This window comes from Neovison vison, chromosome 11 (assembly GCF_020171115.1).
Source record: "Neovison vison isolate M4711 chromosome 11, ASM_NN_V1, whole genome shotgun sequence".
NCBI classification, from domain to species: domain Eukaryota; kingdom Metazoa; phylum Chordata; class Mammalia; order Carnivora; family Mustelidae; genus Neogale; species Neogale vison.
In genome coordinates this window covers 119,392,058-119,412,406 of record NC_058101.1, presented here as the reverse complement: position 1 = coordinate 119,412,406, position 20,349 = coordinate 119,392,058, and the positions used below count along the sequence as shown (strand labels likewise).

General features: G+C 37.4%; 1 protein-coding gene across 1 annotated transcript; it reads left to right on the top strand.

Moving 5' to 3' along the window:
• Positions 1-5,794: 5,794 nt before the first annotated feature.
• Positions 5,795-19,162, top strand: MEPE (matrix extracellular phosphoglycoprotein). Its single transcript, XM_044226136.1, has 4 exons — positions 5,795-5,855; positions 10,465-10,518; positions 11,447-11,539; positions 17,605-19,162. Exons 1-4 carry the CDS (start codon positions 5,802-5,804, stop codon positions 19,081-19,083), a joined length of 1,680 nt encoding a protein of 559 aa, XP_044082071.1. The 5' UTR covers positions 5,795-5,801; the 3' UTR covers positions 19,084-19,162.
• Positions 19,163-20,349: the final 1,187 nt, after the last annotated feature.

Below are 20,349 nucleotides of genomic sequence, written 5' to 3'. Positions count from 1 at the left end.
ATAATGAAACGTGAAAAATGAATAACAACATTAAAAACACTTTGCTCCAAAATATAAAATATTGAGTACATTCAAAATGTATAGTGCAGATTTGGGGTAATAGTGCACAAATAACTGATTTTATTCTATAGATTATATCTAGGCCCATGTTATCAAAAAGTCTTCCATTCATAGAATTCTATTTTTTTTTGCCTGAAGATTCATCTCATTGGCATCACATCTTTTCTTTTCTCACTAAAATTTTTTCCTCCATTAAGAGAAGTATAAGGGGGCCTGGATGGCTCAGTCAGTTAAGCATCCTAGTCCTTTTCTTTTTCTTTTTCTTTTTTTTCTTTGTTTGAGTTTGGAGTGGTTTATTATGAGGTACTGCTGTAACAAAACGGATAGATACATGTTTGTAATACTAAACATGGAACCGTCAACAAGCATCCAATCAAATGTAAAAAAAGATTGATTTAAGTAAATCATTAGTGTCATCACAATACTGATAATTGTGTTCCCTTAAAAGATTTTATTTTTTAAACTTTTACTTTTCTAAATGAGATGATATAAAAAAAATTTTTTCAGAAGATACTCAGATTTTTTTTCACATCAGAAACTAGTGATTTGAAAACCAACACTTCAGTGCAGCTGTTCCATATCATATGAAACATCTGAGTCTTGATTTTGGCTCAGGTCATGATCTCAGGGTGTGAGAAGGAACACTCCCCCTCACCAGCTCCATTCTCAGGGGGAGTCTGGTTGAGATTCTCTCTCTCCCTCTCCTTCCACTCCTCCCTGCTGTGCTTGCCTATGCACATGCACTCCTACTCTCTCTCTTTCAAATAAATAAATAAATCTTAAAATAAAATAAAACAGAGACGTATCAGTTTCCAAAAACTAGGATGCATATTATAACTAAACTTTGTGTCCCTTTGTGAAAGCCTTCTACACTGTTGTTTGTTTTGGCATATTGTCACATGTCCGGTGGTAAATGTCTATTAAGTTCTGTGGGAAATGTAGGTTCAAAACTCTGCACCATTGTATAGACAATTATGAGGGTAAGGTTTAAGTCATATAAAACTGGGAGTACTGTTCTCAATGGAGAAATCAAACCAAATGGTTAAGCCAAACTGTCAAACAGTAATTTTTTTATCTTTTATGACAAAATTGCCTTACAGCCAATTCCTTATGTGGTGAAAATGTTTTTAAGGAAAATGCTCACAGCAAAGTTATCATTCAATGAAAGTTTAGCTTGTGACTATGCTCCTCATTTTCAGATGAAGAAATGGAAGTTCAGAAAGATCCCATTTAGATGCTTAGGCAACTGACCATAACAAACAGGTGGTAGAGTCAGTTTTTTATTTTATTTTATTTTATTTATTTATTTGACAGATCACAAGTAGGCAGAGAGAGAGGGGAAAGCAGGCCCCCTGCTGAGCAGAGAGCCCAATCCCAGGACCCTGAGATCATGACCTGAGCCAAAGGCTGAGACTTAACCCACTGAGCCACCCAGGCACCTCTAGAGTCAGTTTTTGAACTCAGGTCTGTTTGACTCCAAATCTACTAGATCTAAATGTCTCTGTCATTAATGACAACACTCAAATATTCTAAAATCCATGGTTGAATGGTGAATCAACAATAGCTCCAGCCCAATTGCTTAAACTCTAGTCCTGGCAAGTGTTTTAAAAACCAGCTCCAGAACTCAAAAAGGATCTGCAGAATCTTGACAGAGCAAAAATAGGGATTCAGCCGGAACTAGAAAAGACACCATTCTCTCAGCTAAAGCTGTCCAAGGGTTGTTTTTTTGTTTTATTTTGGCTTTTTAAAAAATTTTTTTGAATTTATTTTCAGCATAACAGTATTCATTGTTTTTGTACCACACCCAGTGCTCCATGCAATCTATGCCCTCTATAATACCCACCACCTGGTACTCCGACCTCCCACCTCAGGCCCCTTCAAAACCCTCAGATTGTTTTTCAGAGTCCATAGTCTCTCATGGTTCACCTCCCCTTCCAATTTCCCCCGACTCCCTTCTCCTCTCTATTTTGGCTTTTGTCTGTTTCAGAAGTTGGGAGAAATGGGAAGTTTACATTTAAATCTCATTATATATTATTTACAGTTTGTTAAGATTGTGTTTAACCAATTCTTATCATTTGGTATGGATTAAATAATTCTTACATTATTGTACATTAAGGCTTCATATATAGTTCTAATGTAAATTATCCCTTCAGGTATTGTAGTATTTTTAACCCGAACTATTGCAATCATTATTTTGGCACACAGAATGGGCAAAAGAGGAGAGAGCAGGCAATTGCCCCAGAAAGGCTTATTCTAATATGGGTGTACTACCTGTTTCACTGAGAAAGTCAATGTCCTAAATTGACCATTCTGTAATATTCATATCCAAACCAAAACTCTCAATGTTTCTCCCCAAACCACTTCTTCTACAGTTTCCTCCATATCAATAAAAGACAACTTCATTCTTCTGGTTGCTCAGAGCAAAAAACTTTGGAGTCACCCTTAATTCTTGATTTTCTCTCATACTCCACATCTGGTATGTCAACAAATCCTACTGGCTTTACTTTCAAAATATATACAGAACTTGACCAGTTACCCAATCCCTTCTGTCATCACTCTGATTCCTAATCACCATTTGCCTGGATTACCTTGAGAGCTTCCTAGCCCATGTCTGCCTTTTCCTACCTCAATTACTCTACAGTTACTTCTCTGTCTAAAACCTCCAAGGGATCCTTCTCACTCAGGGTAAAGTCAGGAGCCTTGCAATGATCTATAGGCCCTATGTCATCTGCCATCTATGACCTTTTTTTACATTTCCTGCTACTCACTTCATTCAGTCTTTCTAACCAAAATGCCCTCTTCTCTATTTCTGGAACAAGTCAGCAGTCTTGTCTCTGGGACTCTCATCTTTCCCTTCCTTCTACTTAGAATGCTCTTCCCCTAGATGCCATGTGTTTACATGGCTCAAAAGTCACCTTCTCAGTGAGGCCTTCTAGTATTTCAACTCAGTGTCTCTATGTCCTGACCCCCAGTGTTTGTCATCCCCTCTCCTTACAATACTTTTTCTTCTTAGAGTTTGTCTTTGTCACTATCTATACAATATATTTTACTTATTTTGTTTATTGTCAGTTTCCCCACCAGATTATTTTTTTTCTGTCTGCTTTGTCACTGCTGTTTCCCCAGTGTCTGTCACATATTAGGTACCCAATACATATTTGTTAAGTGTTGCTGGGTTTAATACAGAAAAAATTGAAATTATAAACTTTCTACACAAAAGGATAGCTAAAATGTTTCCACTTACAAACTTGTTATTCAGAGAGTCCTAATTAATAGTTCTGAAATCAATTTGAATTATCTGACAACATCATACACCAAACTGAGGTATTTATATGTTCTGTTTATCCTACTTTCTGGAACATTTGATAGCAGCTTTTCACCACAAAAACATTTTTAGATTAAAATTACTTTGCCCCCTATGGTTATCTGTGGGCACTGGTAACAAATTGTTTGCTAGTGCTAAGTGAGTCTATGCTGATTGGCCATTGGGAACTCTAACAAACTTTAAATTTCAGCAAAATTTTCCCAGAGACTGCTAATCCTGTGGAAGAAGCCAGGTATTCTGAAGGTAAAAGATACCAGGTAATTTGGCTCTCTTGATATTTTTGATAGCAAATAGCTTTATAACATAGTTTACATTTTCAAGGTATATGTCATCTGGTAGGGAGATTGCTTTTGAAAATAAATGTATATTGAAAATATTCTCTGCTCAGCACAACTGTGTAATATTTAGTGCTTTGTTTTGTAAAATATAAAATGTGTTGCCGAGTTCTGGAAATCATCAACTAAAACTGATAGCTTGATAGCAACTTCTTCTTTGATTAAGTCTTAGCATTATCAAGATTCACCATAATTTAAAGTTACTAATTTTACTCTCTGCCTTCACTTACAAACCAAAATAAGGATAATGTGATCATACTCATAGTTTTAAACCTCATCTGTGCAGACATTTCTACTGAGCAACACTAAATCATTTGATAAATTATTTGTAATGTCCTGATCTCTAAAATACTTGGATGGCTAAATTACAGTTAAAATTAAGATCTTGAAAATTATATTCTTTAGAAGAGAGTAGACTAGAGCTCTAGAATATATTTAACAGTTACATTATTTCTTCAAATAAAAATGTTTACCTTGAAAAATTTCACAATAGCAACAGTATTTAGATTATTGCCATTAAAAGCATTTTCCTCAGATAATCTCAAAAAGTGGTGTAAATTTTTTTATGCTCATATTGGTTGCTATATGTCTATGTGGTAAATGCTTAATATTACTCGAAACCACGAGATTAGTAATTCACAGTCATACTGACATTCTTTTTCTATAATGGCTACTTGACTTAAATGAGCTCACTAGGTCCTTTTAGAATATTCACCAAAGTATAAATATATACATTTATCCATAGCTAAATGTTAATGTTTACACCTAATTTTGTTGAGCTCAATATGAAATATTATTTGCCTTTAAATCAACTACATGTAGACTTTTCTGTAATAAGACAAAAGAATAAAAACTTATTCAAGATGGCATAGAGTCATCATTAAGACTACTGGCTCTGTAGTTAAATTGCTTGGATATTAATCCCAGTTCTGCCTCTTAATACGTGGGAGTTCTAGGGCAAGTTATTTGACTTTCTATCTATTTCATACTCTAAAACAGCCATCAAAAGAAATGAAATCTTGCCATTTGCGACAACGTGGATGGAACTAGAGGGTATCAAACTTAGCGAAATAAGTCAATCGGAGAAAGACAACTATCATATGATCTCCCTGATATGAGGAAGTGGAGATGCAATGGGGGGAGGGGGTTAAGGGGGTAGGAGAAGAATAAATGAAACAAGATGGGATTGGGAGGGAGACAAACCATAAGTGACTTTTAATCTCACAAAACAGACTGAGGGTTGCTGGGGGAAGGGGGTTGGGAGAAGGGGGGGTGGGGTTATGGACATTGGGGAGGGTATGTGCTATGGTGAGTGCTGTGAAGTGTGTAAACCTGGTGACTCACATACCTATACTTCGGGGGATAAAAATATATTATATGTTTATAAAAAATAAAAAATTAAAAAGAAAAAGAAAAAAAAAACAGGAAGAGTAATACCATCAAACTCATTGGGTTGTCATGAAGCTCAATAATTGAATATATGTAAAACTTTTAGCACAGAGGTATTTTAGTACTCAATAAATTTTAGCTATTAATATATGGATTACATAAATTGTTTCACTCTCCAGCTCATGGATGGTTACTAGCTCAGAATATAATGAATATAAGGACATATATTGGGGAACTATCCTGGTAGCAGATAAGACTTTATTCCTCACAGTGAGACCTGCTTTGCTGGCACCCATATAAAGAGTCTGTTATGAGTTGTTACATTAGATTAATATTATTATGAATTATAGAAATAATTAAATTAAATTATCTCTAAACACAAAAGGGAAAAGTTTGGACTGACAATATAACAAGTAATTATATCTATAAAATTTATTTTTATCAACTGACCTCATTGTTTTAATAATATTGGCCAATTTTCACTTTCACATCAGAATAATTAGACATATGAAGGCTCTTAAAGTATCTATACTTGGATATATATTATACATGATTTTTTTTAAAACAAGGAAATGAACTACTGGGAGAAGGATGTTTGTATGTACTTCTGTGTTTTATTTATTCTTAGGAATATAATTCAAACTTGACAATGCTTTAGGGTAAAATATTATTATCTTTTTTGCAGAGTCTCAAAGATGCAAATTGTCTGTTTGGGACTGCTTCTTTTCAGCGTGACCTGGGCAGCACCAGTAAGCATTTATAAACTCATTTATGCATCATATTATCTTCTGGTCTCTTTATTGTTTCTAAGCAATATTTTTTTCTTTTTTTAATTAGTAACCCTTACCTAGTTCAGTTGCAATAAAGTACCAAACAAAAAGAAAGCATCCAGCACTTGATACAAATGTCTATCACCAAGGAGGACCTCAATAAACATGTGCTGACTTATAAATGTCAACATATTGCCTTTTAAGAAATGCCAAAAAGTATATTTTTGAGAAAACTAATACCAGTCACAGTGTTTCAAATCAACTGTTAATGAGTAAATGCTCAGAGACCCAAATTTTAACACATCTAAAGAGATTCTTGATATTTTACTAAAAACTGAAAAAAATTTGACTTGACAGTTTTACAGCTGACCAACTAGATTTTGTAAATACATTGGCAATAGAAAGAAACCAGACCTTTTCTCTTATTCTTGTAACCCACCAATACGGAAATCCTGCTAAAGATTTTCTCTTCATGTGCAAGGCTAAAGATGGGAAGAAGGACCCCTAAGCTTAACATAAATTGAGTTGCAATTTCTTTTTTTTTTTTTTTTCTCTCCCTCTGATTCACCCAGATGAGTATTCAGGATGTGACTAAATTATCTTGTGAAAATGCTGAGTGTTACCGATATTTTCTGCTGTGCAGACACAGTGCTAATTAGCCAATGTCTGAAAAGCATCCTAGCCTTTCAGAACAACCATTTCAGTTGGAGAGCATGGAAACAAGTAGTCATTCTGTTGCCGGAGTGCTTAAATATAGGTCCTGAGCCAGTTGAGTGACCAGTTGGGAAACCCGGTGATGAGCATGAATGATGCCATCCAGTAAGGACAGCAGAAGTTGAGGAAAGTATGGCCCCTCTTAGCACATATCCTTTGACAGTCCTGCAGTGGGCCATAGTGCTTAAAAATAGACATCTGCCAGGCCCAATTCACACAACTCAGCTCAACCACGACCACAGGGGCATGTGCTTAAGCATGACAGAGGTTGAGTGGGTCTTGCTGACCCAGCTCAAACCCACCACTGAGGATGAATCTATTTTGAGCAACACATTCCAAGGAGCAGCTGAAGTGGCACCTTCTGACCATTTTCCAGTAACTGTTATGTCAATATCAATTCAGTGACCAATGGTCAAGAGAAGGAGCCAGCAGGCCACACTCAAGCGTGGGAGAACAGAAAAGTGGGTGTGAGGGGTGGTGGGAGGGGGTGCATATTTCAGATGAAAAAGGCTCAGCAAGGACATACATAAAATTTTGAATTATGAATGACTAAATGTGATGTTTACCTAAATTATTTATTAATAGATTGTGGTATCAGAAATTGGAATATATTGAGTCACTTACATCTGTTTTGGAATTATATTCTAAATTCAAACTGTAGGAGAAAAAAAAGTTTTCCTCAATCCTCTTTGTGTTCATGGCTCTGTCAGAAAATTAAGCTGATAAGGACAGATTAACAGGAGAAAAGCATACAAATGTTATTAAATTTCTACATGTGCATGGGAGCAGTCATAAGAGAATGAAGACCCAAAAAGGTAACCAAAGCAGGAAGCTTTTATACCTTTTAGACGAAGAAACAACAAATTTGTGAAAAATTGATAAGACAAAGGGATTTGGGCTAAAGGTAATCCAACCAGGTCTAGGTAGTCCTTATATTCCTTACTGAGAAAGATGAGGATTAGTTTCACAAGATTTGTGGATTCCTCCAGTGTCATCTCTGAACTGCTAAGAGCTGGCCACCAGTAACAAGATACTTTGTTTCCTACCTTTCGGCAGAAAAGGGGGAACTTTTTCTGCATTTATGACTTAACTGCCTTCAGTTCAAAATAATTCTTATGTTAAAGAAGCATATTTGGGGAGTGACATTCTGGTTTCCTTCAAAGACAAAATTTGGAAGTGGAAGAAAACAAAAGATGGATATTGGGCCATGCAATTCAATTAATATTCATCAACATGCAATTAGACTACAAACACTGTTAAAATTTACTTTGTTGTAAGCTCATGACTTATTACTGCCAGCTTCATTAAGGTACTCGATACTAACAAGGATGTTTTTAATTCATGTGTGTGTGTGTTCTATGAGAAGATGCTGAATATCCCAAACAATTGCTTTTTTCTTACTTAGTATCTAGTCACCTTATTTTTATGTTTTCTTTTTCCTATAACCCCATATTCAAAAGTATTTTCACTGTTTTGATATTTTTGGGAAATGATACAGTGATCTAAATTTACATGCATAAGAGAATAAAAAACAGCATAAGAAAAAAGTCAGTAATGGATGGAATTATAAAATATATCTTGAGGGGCCCCTGGGTGGCTCAGTGAGTTAAAGCCTCTGCCTTCGGCTCAGGTCATGATCTCAGGATCCTGGAATGGAGCCCCGCATCGGGCTCTCTGCTCAGCGGGGAGCCTATCCCCCCCCCCCACTGCCGGCCTCTCTGCCTACTTGGGATCTCTGTCTGTCAAATAAATAAATAAAAGCTTTAAAAAAAAATGTATACCTTGAAGGTACTTAATGTAAAATTTAGAAACATTTCCTCTTATTATTAATATTTTTTGGCAGGTAGCAAGCCATTTAAAAATTTATTATTTTAACCCTGGGAATTTGAGATAAAGGTTTTGGTTAAAATATCTCCTTTACTTCTACAACTGCTATTGCATGTTTAAGTGTAGATAATTTTGTTTATTCTACTGCCTAACTCATAGGGGTTATTATGGGAATCAGATGAGATTAGGTATACAAAAACAGCTTATAAACTGTAAAGTGCTGTGTAAACAGAAGGTGTTATTCACAAACTATTTTTGTTTCTAGGATGTAATGGACTGTTAGGCAGGTCTGCCTTGGAGCCAAGCCAATAGGGCACTTTTACTAAAGTTTTGTATTTATTTCTGAGACAATTTCATCAGTCAGGATCCAGTCAGGACAATAAAATAAAATTCCCATGACAGGGAGTTCAGTAGAGGGATTTTATTTGGAGAATAGTTATTAAGTATAGGACAAACAGAAAGAGCAAATCATGGGTAGTGAGGCAACCCAAAGATTAAAACTACTGCCACCCCTTGGGCTGAAGAAACAAGGAAGGAAGTGGTGTTCTCAGTGCCCTGAGTGGGGAAGGGACCCAGCAGAGAGGCAGGACCACAAAAGAGATGTGTCCAGTCCTAGAGCTGCAGCCCCAAACAGAGAGAGCAGGAAAAGACATACTTGTTCACTCTATCCTTCTACCCTCCAATCTCAGGGTAGGCCTCCTGTCAGCCAACCCAGACTGAAGCCAGATGGCAAAGTTGCTCAAGAAATGTAGTTTGTAGAGGTCATTCCTGAGAGAGCAGAAGCACAATATCTGAAAGGATAATTGCCTATATTTTATTGCAGAAAAACCCAGAACATTAAGGTTTCTTCAGGAAGAATACTCTCTAGGTGATTAAGAACTTTTTCTTTCAGCTTTCCCTTGAGGGGTTCTCTCTTTTCTATGATTGATACCACATGACTCCTGTTTCTACTTTAGCACGTGCATTAAACACAAAGAAGTCCCACCCACTGGTTCCTCTTCCCAAATCTGAGATACACTAGGAATTTCAAAATTGAAATACAGGGGCACCTGGGTGGCTCAGTGGGTTAAGCCTCTGCCCTCGGCTCAGGTCATGATCTCAGGATCCTGGAATGGAGCCCCGCATCGGGCTCTCTGCTCAGCAGGGAGCCTGCTTGCCCCACTCCCACCGGCTGCCTCTCTGCCTACTTGTGATCTCTCTCTGTCAAAGAAATAAATAAAATCTTTTTTAAAAAAATTAAAATACTGGGAACAAAAGAATTGTTGTGTCTGTTCTTCTACAGCAAACTTGCTCCAAAATTCTCAGGTCATCTTCTGTGTGCCAAAATTTTAGCCTAAAGACCTAGAACATGCAGCCTGGATCTATTCCTTCCTAGTTTCTGGCCTTTCTCCACCTCAATAGGTACCTCTCACCCCAGGTATTCTCAAGATCTTTGGACATGTCTGTTGCAGATCAAGAAGAGTATTTGTCCCAATCCGTAGGCCACTCCATTTTCCTTTCCCTGACAGAAATCAGGTGACTGGCAACAACAAAGTCTCATCCTTGGACATGATCCTACACCTTATGGACAGAGCTATGGTTTTACTTTTGCTGGACCACCAGCAGCATCAAGTCTTTGCTTGTATAGCAAACTCTAAATTCATGCAATTCATGCAAACTTATAATTCTCATCACAGGACTCTGATTTTGGTTCATTGATACTAAACAACTTCCAATGTGCCAGTGAAAATTTATTTTTCAGTTGATATCAGTAACATCCAAGCTTCCACATCTGGAGTGACACCCCTCCCCAACTTGGCAATTCTGTGCTTGAGTGTGGTTCTAATGCTTATGTCATTGTCTCCCTCTGGTGGACGAATGCTGGCACCCTCTTTTGTAAGACTAAAACAAATATTATTGTAATGTATCCATCTTCTTTGGTTGGAATGATTTTTCCACATTGAATAATACAACCCAGTAAGAGAAAAATAAATGAGACATTTATTGTTGGCAGAAATGGACGAAAGAATGAATGTTTTGTGAAGTTGTATTTCTTGTTTCCTTCCAGACATTTCTGCCACAAACTGAGAAAACTAAGGAAGACTGTGTGGAAGAACAGAGGGTAAACAGAATTATTCTTCTCAGATAAATCTATTTCAATTCTTTTAAAGAAAAAAACTCAGGAGAGGAAATTTTTAACTGTCAAAATATTCCTGTGCACTTAGAATGGAAATGCAAAATTACACAACATAATTTTAGCACTTAATTCAGACAATGTTTGATAGAAAAGAGAAACATTCTGAATGGGGATTTGTTTCTCTTCACTGTGATTTCTTTGTCCAGAAGAAGTGAATAAAAATCCTGGTGTATTATTAGCAAGCTATTTTCGCACACATATACATGAGAACAAAACAACAAATGAGGGAGGAAACAATGGAAAGCGAGTTAACGAATCTTAATGTGGAATTCTGTTCGCATGGAGTTACTTTTCCATATGCATGTAGAAAGTAAAACAAGTATCCTCAGCTTTTCATGTCACCAAATTGCAGCCTACCATGGTTTCTCCTGGCAGCCTCAGAAATTCTGTTCTAGGACCTAACAATCTTCTGTTCTTTATCTCAGCTGAAAATTACAAAGGCAAACCCAGAGTCTGAATGGCAAACAGCAGAGTCTGAATGTTCATGCTGTGTCTTTCCAATTTGACATCAGACATGAATACTGTAAAACCCACATTTCTCCTATTCCTTACAGCCCCTCCCACCTGCAAATATCTCCACATGCTCCCTGTCCATTGAAATTTGTTAATAAAATTAATACGCCTTGGGAGAGAGAGCCATTGATAGCCATCCTTAGAGCAAACAGACTTACAGACATGTAGAAAAGAAAGGGACAAGGTTTATAGGTGCTCTTTTGTGATTATAAGAAGAACTACCATTTGTCAGAAGCAGAATTCTTTACTTAAGTTAAAGAATATCTTGTACAATCAAAAGGAGAGCCAGACAAGTTAATAAGATATAAACACATCTTAATACAATGTTATGTTTTTGTAGATAATGTACAAAGGCCACCATGAGAAACACGGGTATTATATTTTTAAGTATGTTTACACATCATCTGGGAGGAAAAATCAAAGTGACATAAAGGTAAGCTAAATCTCTGAGAGAAGATCCTTACCATGAGCCAAAATCTGGACTAACCCCAGGGGAAACTGTAGAGGAGACAAATTTATTTTAATTACTCTGGGTTTCTGTCTGGTGGGTGCTTTTGCCCTTTTTTTTCTATAGTCCCTGGCTCCTTAAACAACTTTGTTATAGAACTCACAGAGATAGGCCACCCTACAGCTTAGCCCAAATCCTGCCCCGCTTTGGGACCTGCCCTAGCAGGTGTGATGCTGGTGGACCTCTAATGCCCGTGACCTTTGCTTATTGCTTCCAAGTAATGTTTGGTCTTTTATAAGGAGGGTTTCTGAACATCATCTATCATGTGTTCTAATTATGAGGATTAGAAGACTAACAGGAGAAATCATTTTAGCCTAAAGAGTGACATGTTTTAGTGTCCCTTAAATTCATTCCACTGATGACTCCATTCTGGGTCAGAATGCTTGGAAGAGAAAGAATAAGGGCCTTGTCCCTGGAATAGGACAATAATTCTTTTCATTCAGCCCTTTTTTGCAGATTCATTGGCCGAAGAGCTGGAAACAGCTTAAAATGCCATCAGCAAAAGGACTATTTACTTTTTCCAAATCTGGCTTCATTTCCCATGAAAGTGGTAGCTCCTCTTCAGAATGTTATTTTGTTCTGCTCATTATTCTTTAGATGGCATCTCTAAGACTAACTGCCTGTTCAGCTAATTTGTTACATTGAGTAAGTTAAAGCTTTTTGGTGTAATAAATGTATGTTGAGCTCTTCCTATTGTGCAAGACACTATGTGAGATTAAATGATTGAGAAAACTTAACTCTTTCTCTCCAGGAACTTAGAGTTAGAAAAGAAAAAAAAAAATGCATTTATAAAATCATTATAAAACTCAAGACAGAATGTGCAAAGTGCTGTGAGAGTAGTACCCAAAAAATGTGATTTTAGGGGCTTAGAGTAGAAAAAGATTAGTTCTTAGTCTGGTGTTTAGGAAACGCCTACATAATGGAAATAACTGAGCTGGGCCTTGGAGGTTGAGTACAATTTAAGCAAATAAGTGGATGAGAGAAATCTGAGCAAACAAGTAGATGAGAGAGGCCATTCCAGACGAAAAGAATAATATGAACTAGGGCGTGGAGATAGAAAGAACACAGGAAATCAGACCAGCCAACTGATAGAAGGACCACCATGCAGTTAGCGATGCGACCAGAAATCATTTAAAATAACAAATACAAAAAAGATTGACCATCACATCAGTTTAAAAGTTGCTCCATGTTTTCATCTATAAAAGAACTCTATTCAGTCCTTAGTGAAATGCACTTAATTCATTAGTATACATGCTACTGTTTTTAAAGCAGTTGAAGCGCCAGAAAGAAAACGAAATTTCCCACCGCAGAGTAAGGGGAGAAACAAAATTAAAAGGGATGATCCCAATCTACTGATTTGTTAACGCATCTGTTTAACTCAAAAGGCTATATTCACAATGAGCAAATGAACTTGATTTCAAAAGAAAATATAAACGTCCACGTGAAACTTTCCAAGACTCAATGACTTAAAAGAAGTCAAACGTTTAAAATACTTTTAATTCAGCAATAATTCACTATAAAGTTTGTTTCTATTATATTTTTCCCCACAGAAAAATCTTACTTATTTTCAGAACATTCTGCTGCTATAAAAGATCAGGGAATATCATAATTCCCACAAATAAATAATTTCAAACTGTAACTTAAAGATATTACAAGTTCTAACTTTTGCATGCTGTATGTAAGCAGTTTCCTAAAGGTAGAAGGCATTTTCACAAGGTATTTTTAATCTTGAGATTCAAGAATGAGCTGATTCAACACTTTCCCCACCGCTTGCAACAGTGAGATACATGTGTGAAAACAAGCAGTCCTCCAGGTAAAATGGTATTCTTATTTTCAGACCAAAGAAAGAGATAAAAAGGAAGATCAAGCAAAATACATTTAGGATAGCATCGTCTCAGAGGTCCCAAGCTCGCAGAACCCTCCCAGAGGGTGATATTCAGGTAGTATATGGATAGAAGGGTCCAGATTCGTCCATCTCCACCTACCACCACAACAGTTAAGGAGGGACAGAGCCTGGGAAAACAGCTGTGCCTCCAATAATCAAACCACCATCACTCCCATCACTCACACTAGATAGGGAAGCAAACAGCCATTTGATAAAGGGCTGTATATGATTCTGTATGAAATCATAGTTACCATCATTTATATAGAATTCATCTTACACATAGACATTATTTTAGATACTTTATACACATTATAACATTTCATAAAACCATTTAATTCCCCCAACAATCCTGAAAGATAACTATCATTTTTCTTATTTTCCTATTAAGAAAGCTGAGCCACAGAGAAGTAAAATAAGGTTTTTAAGATCATATAGCTCATCAATAGCAGGGTAGGGCATCCAGTAACCGTGCTCTTTCCATAGTACACCTACTTTCAATGAACCCTTGACTGACGGATCAAGAAAGACCATTTGACTCCTCCTGCCTGCTGTTCCACTAAATATGATTCCCCATTATCCTGACTTCCCTGAATGTGGGCTTTCCATCTCTTTTACCTTCCCTATACCCTTGCTGTGTGAGTGCAAGCCTCCAACCTGTCTATACTTTCTTCCTCCATCTGGGAGCATTTATGTATTTGCACATATTTAATTAATACATTCAAGAAAATGTCTACATGTTCAATAGCAGCCAACAGACCAAAGTGGTGGCCAAAAGAGGTGGGACAAAATTAAGCTGCATTAGTAAAAATAGTTAAAAAAATTCGTAAAAATTAGTAAAAATAGGTGGCCAGGGCAAGGAAGCTACTAGAAGCTGTGTGCTCAGGGCTACCCAGGCCACATCAGAGTCTGGGGCCATCTGGAACCCCACAAGCTAAAGGAGATCTGTAGTCAGATGACAGCCCTGAACATAGTGACCTAATAAAAGAGAACCACAAGTGTCAACTTGGAGAAGAAAAAGAAAGCCTCCAGTGAGTTTAGAGAAAATCTTAATTTTTCCAAATATTAAAAAGGATGCATATGAAAGAGGAAATAACCTTAATAATTGTTGCATCAGTTACTAGGTGCAGGTTACAAAAAAACTTGAAAAATAAAACATAATGAAAATTAGAATATAAATGAAAAGGTCTCACATAAAACGTAACAAGCAATTTGCCTGTAAAGTCTTCAAGGAAGGAACAGCTGACCATAGGTCATGAAACTGGGAAGGACTTGCCCTGGGTGACCCTGTGAGGCTGGGAATCCTGACCCTTTCTCTAACTAGGTATTGTTTTTTGAGCTCGGGTGCTACATTCTCACAGCATCAATCTGTCCGATATTAGAGTTGTTCTCTTTTTCTCTTGTCTTCATTTTTGCAAATCAATCTTCCAGTCCATTTTAGTTATTAACCCACCTTCTGGCTGAACACCAGTAGAAGGGTTTTTTTTCCTTTGTAGTGTTTTTCTCTGGCATAATTTAAATCCAAGCGATTATATCTCAGCCTTGAACGCTGCAAATCCTCCTAACTGTTCTTTCTTACCGCTATTCCTCCTGAGCTGTTGATTTTTATTTTGTTAATCCCTTGCTCATAAACCTTCACTAGCTCTTCACTCTTTGCAAAATAAAACCAAATTCTTTACCCTCGAGTCTCAGGTTCTAGAATGCTCCAGCACCCTGTATGTCTGTGAGAACCCCAGTTGGATATAGGGTCCCTGTCCCACCGCTCTACACCCCCGTCTTTGGTCCTGCAGGTCTACTGCCTCTGCCATTCCATGAGTCATCAAGTATTGCTTAGTACATGGGGCATCCAGCCACATTTCCAACTTGCCCCGTCCCTCAATTAATGCCTCTTATTTCCATTTCATATTACTCACCAGTTCAAAAGCCTATGTCACGGTGTTGTCAATTTTACCTCACCTTACAATTTGGAGGTAGAGAGAAAGTATCTTATTTATTCTGTTTATAATTGTTCTGTTGCTCAAGAGTTCCTACCCAAAGGGTAATGAGAGGAAGGGGGGAGTCCACAGAAATTAATTTAAATTCAGCCTGTTTAAACTTAAGGTTATCAAATCATTATAATAGTTCTTTAAGTAAGTCCTTTAGTTTGGGTAAAAACACTCAGATACTCTCTTTCTCTTCTCTAAGATGGCATACAGATATATGAGGCAATAGGGGATGGCTTATATCATCCACTACATACTATATACCATTTGTACAAACATGGCTCCCACCACAGTGGAAGGGAAGATGTGGAATCCTCAGACATGCATGGGCAATGTTGCTTGACCACTTGTGTGCTATCCCGCCTGCTTGTATTATAAAATGAAGTCTCTGGCTGCCATAGCTTAGGATCAGCACAGTACAGTCTTGGTTGGGGCCCAGTGGTGTTTCAGTCTCTCTTGGCTCTCGTAGACAATTTAGACCCCTGTGTGTTTGAGTATGACTCACCTTTGTCCATAGTGTGTATGTTCCTTCTACGTGACTCCCTTTAGAGCCACCTTTCATTGATTTAGAGCCTCCTCTGATTCCAGAGGGTATCACTGTGGAGGATACCCTCTGGAAAATTCCCGATGAGACTCTCAGACACTTTCATATCTAGCTTATGCCATAGAAATACTGTGAGTGTCATGGGCAAAGTTGCTGTCAGCCCCTTTTTCTTTTTGACCACATTGTTCTGCCAAGTTTATTGCAACTTGGCTGCACCTCAAGTTCGTAAAGTACAGCCTATGAAGCCTTTTTATGGGCTCCCCCCAAAAAGGACAAATGGAGATACATGTATAAACACTTCACTTTTCTTCTTCACTTTCTTTTTTTCATCCCATTATCACTCAGGGACTTTCCTTGTCTAGATCTCCATATTTCACCTTATGATCTAGAACTGTAGTTCTCAAATACAGTCTATCGACCAGCAACTATCAACATTACCTGGGAAATGTTATTGAAGGCAAATGCTAGAGTCTCACCCCAGATCTACTGGTCCAGAAACTCTGGCCATTGGTTTCAACAATTTTTGTTTTATCACCTTCCAAACAGTTCTGATAAATGCTAAATTTGAGAACTATTTATCTAAACTATCAAATTTAGTTTATTACATGACAAATAGGGAAGAAAAGAAAGGTAATGAATCGTTTTTCTGACAACAGCTGGGTTTGTAACACTTGCTGCAAATCCTTTGTTTGAAGTCAGAAGCTGAGTATTATCTAGATTCATCTATTGGTCTGTTTTCTAAAAATGAGGATTGGGGGAGAATAAATGAAAAGAAAAAGGAAATTTCACTCTAGGCAGATGAATATCTCTGAAGACCAGGGCAAGAACACACGCACGCACGCACATGCACACACAGAGAGAGTGAGAAAGGAAGACAGAGAGAGAGAATAATTATTTTTTAAAATATGAACTCCATTTCACTTGCAATGGCTTACGCAAGATGAGGACAGCATTTTTTTTTTGCTAAAAATATTATCAATCTTCATTTAAACATCTTATTGTTTAGAGCAGTAATCATAAAAATTTTAGTAGTGAACTTTCCACTTTAGGTCCAAATATTTGTCTTTGTCTCAAAAACAAATGATGTTGTCATTGAGACTTTAATCATGGTTTCAATTTCTTTTATTTTAGCAAATATGTCTCTGTGTTTAGGGGGACCACTCTTGAATCATATGCTCCTTAAATTCAGATCCTCCTTCAAGATCAGACCCTTATCCATATTTCCAAACTTACTTATTTTTCGCTTCTTTAGGATTTCTCTTTTCAAACCATGGAGTTTTATTCGTATTATCTTTCAAATGTTTCCTGTTTCCAGACATTGAATATGCCACTTATTCTTAAAATATTCTCACTATTATCCTATCACATATTTGGATCCTACCCATTCTTCAAAGCTTGCTCATTCTTTATCCATGAAACTTGCTCTGATCATTTCTAAATTATCCCTACCAACAAACCTCTATCGAGTTAATAGTCTTTCTCTTACGTATCTGGTGGGTAATTCTTTTTAAACTGCTTAGGAATTATTAATTTTTTAAAATCTAACATAAAATAATAATTTATATTGAAAATTACACTTTAGCAGGAAGAAAAAAATAAAGACAATATTGCTCTTCAAAATTTTGGTAAAAGAAGAAATCAAGAGCCAGCACCTAAAGAAAACATTGCCCAGGAAAGAGAGAAAAACTCTTCCATTCTTGGAGCCAATGAAAATTACCAAAGTAACAAAACCCAAACTCTTTTTGAGAACAGACAGAAAACAAATGAAGATGATAGTATTAATAACCAAGGAAATGCCCACAGTGACCTAAAGATGTCCATTTATCCTGAATCCACTGGGAATAACAGGGCTGAGGATGAAGACAATGCTGTGAACAAATTCCGTAACCAAGAAGAATATGGTGCAACTCTCATCAGAAATAATTTGCAGTATATAATGGAGCCAAGGACTGTGACTGAACTCTTGGCAGAGGAAAACAAAGAGAACAAACCCAAGAATGTTCTAAGCAAAATCCCAGCAAGTATGAACTATGTTAAAGTCTCCTCAAAAGATAGAAAGAATTATCAAAGAGATCCCCAAGCCCAGAATATTCCAGTTAAAAGCCAAAGTACCTACCATACCCAACACAACATTGACTATCCAAAACAGCTCCCAAAAGTCAAAAAAATCCCCAGTGATTTCGAAGGCAGTGGTTACCCAGATCTTCAAGAAAGGGGCGACAATGATCTCTCTCTTTTCAGTGGCGATGGTCAACCTTTTAAGGATATTTCTGGTAAAGGAGAACCTATTGGTCCTGACTTAAAAGGTGCAGATATTCAAACAGAGTTTTCTGGCCCAACTGAAGCCAATACCATCAGTCCTGATGCAAGAGGGCCAGGTTATAATGAGATTCCAGAGAAAGAAGAAAGTGGCAGAAGTACCATTGGAACCAGGGATGAAACAAGAAAAGAGGCAAGCACTGCTGATGTAAGTCTAGTGGAAGGCAGCAATGATATCATAGGTAGCACCAACTTTAAGGAACTCCCTGGAAAAGAAGGAAACAGAGTAGATGCCAACAGCCAAAATGCTCACCAAGGGAAAGTAGAGTTTCATTACCCTCATCCTCATCTACCCTCAAAAGAGAAAAAGAAAGAAGGCAGTAGGGATGTTGCTGAAAGTACTAATTATAATGAAATTCCCAAAAATGGCAAAGGTGGTAGCCGGAAAGATATGGAGCATTCTAATAGGAATCAAGTAATCTCAATTGAAAAACAAAGATTTCCCAGTAAGGGCAAAAGTCGGGGCCAGCTTGCTCCTTCTCATGATCTTGATAATGAAATTAAAAATGAAATAGGTTCCCATAATGGCCTCAATAATGAGGAGACTATAATAACACAGAGCAGAAAAAATCATTATGTACCCCACAGACAAAATTCTACACGGAATAAGGGCGTGTCACAAAGGAAAGGCTCCTGGGGTTACAGAAAACCCAATTCCAGGAGAAGGTTTAGCCCCCCTAGAAAGCATGACAGTAGTGAATCATCTGACAGTGGCAGTTCCAGTGAGAGTGATGGTGATTAGCTACTAGAAATTCCCAGCAGGATTAAGGTTCAAATATCTAGTCATCTGTAACCTGACAGAAAAGGAGGGCCACCTGAGAGCAGACCAGGTGAGAAAGGGCAGAGCAGAGAATTGAGTAAGCCAAGAAACCTGGCCTCCTGGGGAGATTTGTTGCTATTGTAAAAGTCACAGTATGAGATTCTATTCAAAATTACCATGATCTTTTTCAAGAAGAAAAATTAATTAAGGATATGTGGAATAGGTAACATTTGAATAGATGTCATCAAAACTAGTTGTAAATGTCACAAAAGCCTTTGTTTGCTTGCTTTATAGATATGAAAAGCAATAATATTGTTCATATGATAATCTATAATTAAATAATCTATTAAAACGTCTGTTGTCTGTGGTGCTTTATTTCAGAGGCAACAAGATTAGTTCTCCTTTTGGCAAAGGCAGTGTTGCGAAGTTAATCTGCTGAATAAAACTTAACCACATTCCCTCATCCCACTGTGCTTAAGCCCGCATTTCCTTCTTCATCTGACCTCCCTGTGCTGTACCAGATCCTGCTTTGTATCTTTCTACACTTCCTTCCTGTGTTGCACATTTATAACTTCTTGTAAGGCAAGCTTTCTTTCCTAAAACCAAGGTCTATGTTATCGCTTTTCCAGACAAAGAAGGAAATAGAATAAACAGGGGTGAAGGGAATGGGAGGAACAAGGATAATTTGAGAAGGAGAAGTGCAAGTGCAAGGACCAGACCAAAACTTACTTTGGTGGAGAGTTTTCATTGGCTGATCCCAAATCACTTCCAGTTTTTCTCTTTTCCCCAGTCTTTCATATAGATGCTTTTCCAGCTAATGGCCTTCTGACACTCTTCTGGAAATTAGACGCAAGCTGCCTGGTAAGGGAGGGGAGTGAGGTTCTTGGAGGACTTTTGCTCTTCCTGATAAGAGAAGCTTTTACAGCTAGTACCGTGCTTCCTCCTTTCTTACCCTAGTTCTTCACTTGACATTAACATGATGCTCATGGGCAGAGCAGCATTTTGTAACCATGAAGAAAAGGGTTTGAAGTGGCGGGGGGGGGGAGGTTGGGGTACCAGGTGGTGGGTATTATATAGGGCACGGATTGCATGGAGCACTGGGTGTGGTGAAAAAATAATGAATACTGTTTTTCTGAAAATAAATAAATTGAAAAAATTAAAAAAAAAAAAGGTGTGAGACAACAGAAAATATACATATTGGTCTCTGCCCCTGGTTCCTGGCACAGGACTCTGAAAACTCTTGTAATT